The sequence below is a fragment of the Notolabrus celidotus genome, chromosome 5, assembly GCF_009762535.1.
Source record: "Notolabrus celidotus isolate fNotCel1 chromosome 5, fNotCel1.pri, whole genome shotgun sequence".
Taxonomy (NCBI): domain Eukaryota; kingdom Metazoa; phylum Chordata; class Actinopteri; order Labriformes; family Labridae; genus Notolabrus; species Notolabrus celidotus.
Genome location: NC_048276.1, coordinates 14,026,314 through 14,037,258, shown reverse-complemented (window position 1 = coordinate 14,037,258; position 10,945 = coordinate 14,026,314). Strand labels below are relative to the sequence as shown.

The window sequence follows — 10,945 nt, the reverse complement described above, 5'->3', positions numbered from 1 at the left end:
CAGAAACTGCATTTGTTTTGTGCCTCTATGATAGGGCAGCTGAAGAGAGGCAGGGAATGTGGGGAAAAGAGAGGGGGAAGACATGCAGGACATGGTTGCGACCTCTGTGACGAGGACCATAGCCTCTGTATGTGGGGCGCTTAGACCGTTAAGCCACCAGTGCCCCCCAAAACTACTGTTTAACCTAATTCTTACATCTAACATGCTTACTACTGCTGATGGAACAGTACCTGCAGGAAATGCAGTGATCCTACCAAAAGCCATAAACACAGACAATCAGTGGGTGAGATCTTTTCATCAGGTTATTTATTAAAGCCACTATAAGGAATTTTTAGTTTGCTGATACAACAGTCTGAAAATAAGACTGATGCTTCTACGAACAACAAGATCAACAATTTCTATGTCGTAATTTTAAAGCCTGTACCTGCTGCTGCAAGGTAGGTGTCGGACAAGAAAATGTATCGCCCACTGGATTAACAGTCTTTTATTATTGATATAGAAAACACTTACACAGGTAAAGATAAGCAAAGAAAGAAGACATCACTGTCCACAGTGGGCAACATAAATCAAAAGACCCTAACAGGAGCTCTAAACTAATAATTCTAATAGTACAAGAAGACAAAAATGTTCCATTGCAAGTCAAATTTATGATTTCTATAATGTTACTTATAAAAATGTTAAGAAAACAAAGTATTAATAGTAAAAGTAGTTGTATTCGTTTGATATAAGAACATTTTAAATAGTGAGAAATGTCACAAATTACACAGATCTCAATATGACACATTCGGATAGCTTTTCATGTCCAACTAAGCACAAAAAATATCAAACATCACACTCAACGTTCAGGTATTCCTTAAAGGAAATAGAATTTTAAGAAAAAAATTAAGAATTTTAACCGGTTGTGTAATTGTGCGTTGTCAAACATTTTAAAGAGAGCAGACACTTTTTTTCTTCAATCAATATATTTATTGATTTTTTTACACATTTTAGTGACAAAACAACAAATTGATGTGCCTCACAACCAAAGCACCCACCAACATTAAACATTAAAACAAACTTCTTCTCAGAACAAAAGCCATCTTTTATGCAAGTATATATAAAAAAATAAAATAACATGAAAGGGTAATACACAATCAAAAAATAAAGATATCATATTATCTCCACAAGATTCAGTCAATATGTATTGAGGTTTCTATCAGAGAAAACTCATTCCTTCTCCACATCATCTGATAGCTCAATACTTTTCACGAAGGCAGTAAAGGGTCCACAGATAGTTACTTTTTCTTTTTATAATATATGTCACTTTAAAAGCCACTCATTTTAATGAAGTGAAAAGAACATTTCCTGGACGAGCATTGCCGTGGAAAAAACAAAGAGGTATGTACAAGTACAAGTGCATTTAGTGCTTCAATTGATAATCAGTGACATTCCATCACTGCATAAAGCCACAAAGACCCTGCTGAGAGAGAAAACATTACAGAGACATAAAAATGTTAATTATTAGTAACTGTACAGAATGATAAGAGGAGTGAATTTAATCACTGTCTCTATGTTACCACTCCTTGTTTTCCCCTTTGCTGTGAACTCCTTCCAGGCCCACTGGGAGAAACAATGACAGCTGCTGCCTGTTCAGTAACAGCTCTTTAATTGTGCCGTGGCACTGTTTCCAATGGGGAGGCTGGACGCAGAAACAGTTTAGTTTGGGACCAGCCAAGCATGAAAAACTTTGAACCGGTTACGTTTTAATTGGCCTTGGCCCCCTGGGGGACTGGAGTGTGTTATTGAGTTTGTGGGCACTGATTCCGTGCAGTCAGCCGGTAGCACATGATCGTAGGACATCAAAGTGCTCAGTTCTCCTCTTATTGGCGCTGCTTGTGCAAAGATATCTCAGTTTCATCTCTGAAGTTTAAAATAGCTGGATCAAGTAAATATTCCGTGTCTCTGGAGACTATGATTGTGTTTGCACTGTAGGATCACTGATCAGAACTTTGCTGTCTTTTATCTGGGATGGAGAACCTCACGGTAAGTAGTGTTTTATTTATATATGGTTTGTGGATGGATCAAAGCCTAAAGAGGGAGTCGTAACAAGCCAAAAATAGGCTTAAGCTAGAGCTATGTTGGTCAGGGTATCCTCTTGACAGCTTGATTGTACGGCACCTTGCTATATCTTTGTATATCTATCTGTGAACATGTTCTAATTAGTAAAATTCCCCACACTTTGGTACATTTTCGTATTTCTCAAAAAATCATATCCTCGGTTATTCCTTTGCAAATTGAATTGCATGTGATTTTTTCCTCGACATTTTCTTCCAAAATTCTGGATTGGACATCTGATCATGCTGCCTGTCTTCTCCCGTCCCTTTAGCCAGAACAATGGCGCGAGATTATGAACAGAAAGATGCGCTTCCCTCCAGAGCTCATCAGGGCCATTCAGGAGGGGAAAATTAAGCAGCTGGGGCGATTGCTGAAGACCGGCGATGGCATCATCCGCCAGCTAGAGGAGTCTGAGGATCGCCAGTGGAGGGAAGCACTCAACCTGTCCATCCGCCTGGGCAATGAAGAAATTATGGACGCCCTCCTTCAGGGTGTCAAATTTGACTTCCGGCAAATTCACGAGGCCCTGCTGGTCGCTGTCGACACCAACCAGCCCAGAGTGGTGAAGCGTCTGCTGGATCGACTTGATCAGGAGAAAGGCAATAAAATGGATGTGCGCTCTTTCTCTCAGGCCATCTTTGACCACTCTATTGACAACTCCCAGTTTGCCCCTGGCGTGACTCCTTTGACTTTGGCCTGCCAGAAAGACTTATATGATATAGTCACCATGCTCACCCAAAAAGGTCACGGCATCCCCTGGCCTCATAAGATATCGTGCGCCTGTCTGGAGTGTCGTAACGGCCGGCAGTATGACCTGCTCAAGTTCTCCTTGTCTCGTATCAACACCTACCGTGGCATCGCCAGCCGAGCCTACCTGTCCATCACCTCTGATGACGCCATGCTCAGTGCTTTTAGTCTCAGCCGAGAACTGCGCAAGCTGTCACAAAAAGAGCCAGAGTTCAAGGTGTGGTGACATTCCAGCATATTATTTTAACACCTAACATGTTGGGTATAAATGCTGTTACTTGATTTTGCTTGGTGCCTCTCTCCCACAGCCTCAGTACCTGGCTCTGGAGCAGCTCTGTCAGGAGTTTGCTGTTGAGTTGTTGGGCATGTGTCGCAACCAATGTGAGGTAACCACGATTCTGAACAGCTGTGGAGACCAAAGCCAGGATGCCTTGGATGAGCAGGCGTTTGAGAAGGGCATACCCAACCTGTCACGCCTGCGGCTTGCTGTGAACTATAACCAAAAGGAGGTAGGTAGATGCAGAAACTACTACCAACCCATTGATGAAAACAAAAAAACGCATTCATTCTGTTACATAATGCATCTCTGTACTATATGCTTTCAGTTCGTGGCACATCCGATCTGCCAGCAGGTGCTGTCATCAATCTGGTGCGGAAACCTGGCAGGTTGGAGAGGTAGCAGGACGGCCTGGAAGCTGCTTGTCTCTGTGGGGATCTTTCTCACCATGCCCCTCCTCAGTCTTGTCTACTGGATTGCACCAAAGTCAAAGGTCTCATCAAACAAATTTGGGGATCCGGGACTTTCAATTAAGGATACACATGTCTCTTGCCTTTTACAGTCTTTCTGTTTTATGGTTTCTACAGGCAGGAAAGATACTCAAGATTCCTGTGATCAAGTTCCTCCTTCACTCAGCTTCCTATCTGTGGTTTCTAATCACATTACTTGGAGAATCAATAACAATGGAGAAGTATCGAGACAAGTTTGCTTCTCGGCAGCAGAACATGCTGCACAGCTCCTTCCACATGGTGTGGGTTGTTGGTAGGTTCACTCTGTCTTCTCTGTAAAGTCAAAATGTTTGCCTTGGAATGGTTAAAATCAGGTATTAGCTCTCCACTGTGCGGTCTCTTGCAGGATTCTTCTGGTATGAGTGTAAGGAAGTGTGGATCGAGGGACTCAGGAGTTACTTCCTGGACTGGTGGAACTGCTTGGACGTGATGGTGCTGAGCATGTACCTAGCGTCCTTTGCATTACGTGTGCTGATCATGCTCAAAGGATACTTTGTATGCAATGACCTGAGTGGCACAGAGGAGTGTATCTACTTCACTCAAACAGGTGAGTCAAGAATATCAAATTAATTATTGTTGGAGGTCTCAAAAGTTTGCTGACATAGAACCAAATAATTGTTATCGGTGTGAACTCGTCTTGCAGTACGTGATGACTGGCACCAGGAAGACCCTCAACTGATTGCAGAGGTGCTGTTTGCAGTGACAAGCATGTTGAGCTTCACACGTTTGGCATACATCCTTCCAGCTCATGAGTCTCTGGGAACTCTGCAGATTTCCATTGGGAAGATGATTGATGATATGATGAGGCACGAGCACTTTTGGTAGCAAAGAAACTGACCATTACCTGAAGGAGAAATGTAGCTGAATGACAATGTTTTCTTCTTTCATAGGTTCATGTTTATTCTGATGATTATTGGAACAGCTTTCCTCTGTGGGATCAACAACATCTATGTTCCTTATGTCGTCTCCCCTCATCTGGGCAAGTAAGGAAATGGGATCTTCATTTTTTTTTCACTTTGGTTTAGCCTATGAACCTGACATAAAGTGCCAGTTTGGAAACAAAACGACTCTTTGAGGCTATTGCTTATTTGAGCCATGAGTGATTAGCATTAGCTTAGCATCTAGCTTATCATGATTACTGGAAACAGAAATGCCTGGTATGACCTTGTTTAATGGTTAAAAAAAAGAACTATATTCCTAGTTTTGTGTAATCTTTACAAAGTATGCAAAGCAAAATCAAAGGAACTGTAATTTATGGAAGAGGATTAGGGCCACCAGAGGGGGAAAAAAAATTAAGGTCAACATTTTTTTAAATTATTATAATTCTGAGAAAAAATGTAGAATTCTGAGATTAAAGTCCGAATTCTGACTTTTTTCTCAGAATTCTGACTTTTTCCTCAGAATAATACTAATTTTTAAAACATTGTCATCATCACCTCTTTAATGCTTCAGGTTCAATGAGACGTTCCACTTCTTATTCTGGACCATGTTTGGTGTAGCGAACCAGGACTACGTGGACATGCCTCAGTTCGTGTTGGCAGAGTTTGTCGGGAGGGTTCTGTATGGAATCTTCACACTAGTCATTGTCATTGTCCTGCTCAACATGCTCATTGCTATGATCACCAACTCCTTCCAGAAAATTGAGGTAATGGGAATTTTTATATGTCACATTTGTAACTCAAATAAAATACATGCAGTGACATCTCAATGTTCTTGTTTCAGGATGATGCTGATGTTGAGTGGAAATTTGCCAGGTCAAAGTTATACCTCAGTTACTTTAGAGAGGGCCTCACCATGCCTGTGCCCTTCAACATCATCCCTTCGCCCAAAGCTGTCTACTACATCTTAAGGTGGGCTCTGAAATTTAAAACCCCTTTGACCTGCCAAACATACCAGATTTTATATCTGCATTTTAGTACATTTATTTCGAATAATGTTCCAGGGCTATCTTTAGACGGATCTGCTGCTGCTGCAAATGTAATGCTGAAGAAAAATACCCTCCTATAGCTTCTATGGTGAGTGTGAAGTAAATGCTGATATGCAGGCATTGTTGTGACTGTGGTGAAAACATTAACAAAATAACATCTTTGTATTCTTGTGTGTTGCAGAGCAGTAATAAGGAATCTGACAACAACCAGATACCATACAGGCAGCAGGTGATTGGAGCGCTGGTGCAACGCTACATTGAGTCAGCTCGCAAGGAGTTTGAGGAGACCAAGAGGAAAGGTAACCAGGGCTCAAACCTGCCACTTTACTGTCAGACAGTTTTTAAGATAAACATCATATTGGCTTACAAATCTTGACTTTTTACCCACCCCCCTCTCCCTCTTTTAAGTTTCTGCCTTTTCTATTAATAACTTTCATTTGCTGCTACAAATGACACAAAAGTTATGCCAGTAAGTCATCTCAAAAATCCAAGCAAAAGAAAAAGCTATGATGAGGAGGGCGAAAGATGATCAAATATTTTATTTCAAAAAAATAAAGTTTGTTGTATTTGAATGATTAATAATGTCTAAAGAAAAATTAGCCTTTTTATTGGTTGAAATAAAAAGATACACGTTAGTTGTTCTTTGCTTCCATGTAATACAGAGTTTTATTCAGGATAACATAAACAGCTAGTTTATAGTCCAGAAACACAGGCACAGTATGTAATCTTAACTAATATGCTCATGCTAACAACCTATCTTCTAGTTTGCAAAGCCACTTGTGAGCTTGGACTTCAATATATCTGACTTAATGTGAAGATTGCGAATAAGCAATCAAATCTTGGTATAGCAACCAGAAGCACTTCTTTATGGACTTCCCAATATGTGGTGTTCAAAGTTAATAACAAAAAAAGTTAGATTATGCACTTATTTAAACCTAAAAATTGCCAATTATATTATATTCCATTTTTACCAAGTCTGTAATGATAAATGCTGCAATTATCACACACTGCACCTTTAAATTTACATTGAATTAATTAACCAGCTTACGTTAGCCTCTGCTGTTTCTTCACTTTAATGCTGAGTAATAAACCAAGCTCACACCTCCAGCTAGCTCGTTTGCAAATAAGGTATACCTTCCTGAAGCAACCTCCTGTTATGTTCGATTCTCAGGACTGTCAATTTGACCTGGGGCATGTTTAATTATCCAAAAGTGTCAGAAACCAGAAAGTAAAAAAAAACATTGTTTATATCTCATTATCAACTCCATTACTAATCATTTAAATCAACCTTTAGTGCAATGGTCTTCTTTACCTCTCACAGATCATGGTTCAAAGAGGATAACTCACTCGTTTTCGTAAAAAAATCATGTTAAAACTTTTTTAATGTACATTTTTTAATGTACATACACAAGACCTACATATAAATACAATAGTTTTACATTACTTGGATTTTTTTACTTAGAATGACCGATAGAGTTGCTTGCTGACAGGCGCGAACAGGCCAGATTATGGTAGCAGTTGGTTGGGGTGAGATGCATTACAGGGTGGGTTAAGGGGGGAGAGCAGGACTTGTGACTTGCTTGGAGGGTTAGGAAATAAAGATGGTTATGAAATAAGTTACATTTGAAAATATAACATGCCATTATGAAACATTTGTTAAGAAACTGCAAGACATTAAAATCTTCTGCAGTTTTATGTAACTGTTTTAATTTAAATGTTTACACTTAAAATGGTGAGAAAATGGTGTGAAATTAATTCTGATGCCTCCAAGTGAAGTTTCTCATGGTAGTTTTACATACTTTCACTTCTACATGTTTTATTATGAAATCACTTTGAGGCGCCTTAATGTCTCCCCTTAAAAGAAAAAAACAACTGAGGTCAGTGCAGTTTGTAAAATAATCACTGACTCAACAGAAAAGGAGATAACGTTGGAATTTGTGTTTTAGGATTCAAAATAAAAGATCAGACAAATAATATTGATGTGAAAAAACACAAAATATTATTAAAGAGAAAAATAAAGAGGAAAAAATAACTCAAGTTGACTTTAAAGTGAAAGTGAATGCAGCATAACTACTGTATGTGCAGCGGTGTGTGACCCTACCATGTGTCAAGAAATATTTTCTAGCAGCTACATTTCTTGAACAAAAAGTATTTTATTGAAACCCACAGCCTGCAGAAAATGATTGAGATTGTTTATCATGTAAGTGTGTTCATACTGTGTTGTGATTGGAGAACATTTCCCCCTCAGATATCGGTAATCGGATCACAGAGCTCAGCAAAGCAGTCACCAGGATGCATAATGACATGAAAGTAATCCAGCAGTTTATCATGAATGATGCAAACCCTCCAATCGATGTACCGCACAAGGAGGGCTCCTCCATACTGGGGAAATACATCATTGGTGCCAAGAACAACTTTGTCGGTTTTAACAGCAAACAAGAAGAGAAAACGACATCCCTTAAAGTGACTGTGCACCATGGAGAGGAGGAGGTGGGAAAAGAAAAGGCTGACACGGAAGCAAAACAGGAGTCAGACGTTCAGCAGAGTCAGGTGAACGAAAGTGGAGCAGAGGAGTCAAATCCTGTAACAGACTGTGATGTGGTGAACATGGAGGAAGGCAGAGCTGTAGAAGAGCAAGGGGATAGGAAGGAAAGTGAGAAAAATGAGCAGGTGGCATCAGACAAAGATGAAAATAGTGACAATAAAGTAAAACAGGAGGTGGTGGCGAGGACAAGTTTGAATAATGTAGAGGAAAAAGCAAATGAGGCCACACAGGATCTGGCAGAAAAAACAAAGGAAGAAGAGATACTCACAGGGGCAAAGGCGGGTGAAAAACTCACTGAGACGACCCCCAAACAACCTAAAAGCATCAAAGTCAACATTGAAAACCCAGAAACACAGAGAGTAGTAAATACGTTCAAAGACATAGAGCTACAAGAAAAAAAAGTGGAAGCCAAAAGGATTGGTAGAAAGTTTGAATATAATGTACCAGAGATGTCAGGTGTGAGAGACGCCAAAGACAAAGTTGGATCACAGAAAATGATCCCCTCACCCACAGGCAGCAGCAGCTCCCAAGACACAGGCTTCGGTTCCCAGGAAGGGGAGGGATCGATTGATGGGATACTAGTTACACCATAACATTAAAGATCTTTCAAACACAGAACCTTACAGTTCATTTAAGAGTTGCGGTTCTGGTCACCCTATCCAATATCCTACTGCATTCAGAAAATGTCCCATTGGACAAGGTCAACAGGGTTTACATTTTTTTGTTATTTTTTGGCCTTTTACCAACAGGGTTTAGTGGTTAGAATGTCTTCTAGTTGGTCCACCCAACACACTGGTCTAGAGCTTCACATTGTAAAAGCTACTGGCCTGACTTGGTCAGATTTTGTGACTCTTGATGAAGTAGGCATATCTTGAACCAAAGCACGAACAAAGAATTTACTTTTCTTATTTTTTTATTTATAATAATAATAATAATAATAATACATTTTATTTATATAGCGCTTTTCAGAAAACTCAAAGACACTTCACAAATAGCACACAATAAAAGAAACAAAAAGAAACAAAAACCCAGTGGATATAAAAACATTAACAGCTAAAAGCAGTTCTGAAGAGGTGTGTTTTGAGCTGGGATTTGAATGTTTGTAGGTCAGTGGAGTTGCGTATGTGTTTGGAGAGGGAGTTCCAGAGGGTGGGGGCAGCAATGGAGTAAGCCCTGTCGCCCCAGGTTGTCTTTTTTTTTGTGTGTGAGGATAAGGTGAACATGCTAGCACCAATTCTAAACTCAGTAACAGTTTATAAAAGAATATTGTAGCAAAGTTCCACATTTTGGTAAATGTAGACTTTCACACACCCATTCATGAAACACAACATTTTCTTCTGTTATATTTTTTAGTCAAATGCCATTCAAACAAAGCAGACATTACTTGAAAATAAGTGAGCTGTAGAGATCCTGAATGAGTTAGTATTGTTACTGTTAGTTCATTTGCAAAAACAGACCACTCACTTCATTTTTCCTATTACTAGCTTTAGGTATTATCAATCAACTGAAGTTGAAGTTGGGTGGCTTTGGCTAAGTAAAAATGACATTATTAATTAGAGGTTTAAAAAAAAATGTAACTTTATTAAATGTGTATATTGAAAAGAAATACGTTTTTTGAAAATGTATAAAAACAGAGTTATCTGTTTTTGCAAATTAACACTTCTTATCTCTTTGTTTCCAGTTAAGCTAAGTTAAGCTAACAGCCTGCTAGCTTTAGCTTCATGATTTCTACACATAGAGCAGAGAGGTATCTATCCTTTCATCTAACTTCTACCTGAAAACAAATAAATACATTTCCCTGAAAAGTTCAACGATGAGTTTTCTCCCTTTTTCTCACTGAAACTGCAAGAAAAATCTCATGTTGCAAATGTCTATTCATTGTCTGAATATGTAGCTATCCTAGTTCTGATTACATAAAATGTATTTTATGTCATTTTTTAAACTGAGAAAACCTCAAAAATGTGATACCTTTATTCTAAAAGTCATTAAAATGTTGATTTTGTATTACATTTAACATATCTTATTCCATTTTGCCAACTCATTCAGTTACTTGTCTATTACAGATAAAATGTTGAAAAAGAATGCCTCTTTCACTCTTAAATACCACTTGGACAGATGGTTTGCTGTCACTGCTCTGTACTGCTTCAGTTCAACATTCATAAATTATTAGCGAACCATAGCTAACTTAAACCATTACGCCTTGATAAACATCCTGGTAATTACATGTTAGAAAATAAACCACATTGAAAATACACTATCTAAAGCAGGGGTTCCCAAAGTGTGGGTCGGGACCCCTTGGGGGGTCGCGGAACATCAATGAGGGGTCGTCAGATGTCTTCCAGAATGTTTTTTTATTAATATTATTTTTAAAAATAGTACATTTTACCCATTATAATCAAAAATATCAACAAAAATAGCAGCAAACCTTGAAATAAAACCTTGAAAATAGAAAATGTAATGAGTTTTCTGCCTTTCTTTGTTGCCAGATGACTCCTAAGTTTAGGGTTAGTGAACAGTTAATTATCAAAAGCAGCAGTAGCAGCAGGTTAATTCATAACAGCACAGGAAACACAGACACATGCTCATATAGGTAGGCTAATTTTCGAAAAGTTCGGGAACCCCTGGTCTAAAGCACAATGAGGTGAGGTTAATTGGTCAGTAAGTTAAGGACAGTGTGTCACAGGAAGGCTGCTCTGTTGCTTTGTGTTGTTCCTCTCACATCCCTTTTCACATTCTGGTGTATACTATTCATATAGTATATCTGTAATAAACAAGTCTTATACTCAGTTAAAATGTCAAACAGTACAGTTCCTTTGCAACACAATAAAGAAATCTCTCTGCATCTG

The 10,945-nt window shown here is 38.9% G+C and overlaps 1 protein-coding gene across 2 annotated transcripts; it reads left to right on the top strand.

Moving 5' to 3' along the window:
- The first annotated feature begins 1,177 nt into the window (after positions 1-1,177).
- On the top strand, positions 1,178-9,070 carry LOC117812358 (short transient receptor potential channel 2-like). Of its 2 annotated transcripts, XM_034683059.1 has the most exons (14): positions 1,178-1,377; positions 1,972-2,022; positions 2,366-3,058; positions 3,150-3,350; positions 3,447-3,611; positions 3,706-3,880; positions 3,974-4,174; positions 4,271-4,433; positions 4,518-4,610; positions 5,080-5,272; positions 5,350-5,477; positions 5,570-5,642; positions 5,736-5,853; positions 7,803-9,070. In XM_034683059.1, exons 2-14 carry the CDS (start codon positions 2,008-2,010, stop codon positions 8,690-8,692), a joined length of 3,108 nt encoding a protein of 1,035 aa, XP_034538950.1. In that variant the 5' UTR covers positions 1,178-1,377; positions 1,972-2,007; the 3' UTR covers positions 8,693-9,070. The 2 variants fall into 2 exon arrangements, with proteins under 2 accessions (XP_034538950.1, XP_034538949.1); XM_034683058.1 differs by lacking the exon at positions 1,178-1,377 and having other exon boundaries at positions 1,773-2,022.
- Positions 9,071-10,945: the final 1,875 nt, after the last annotated feature.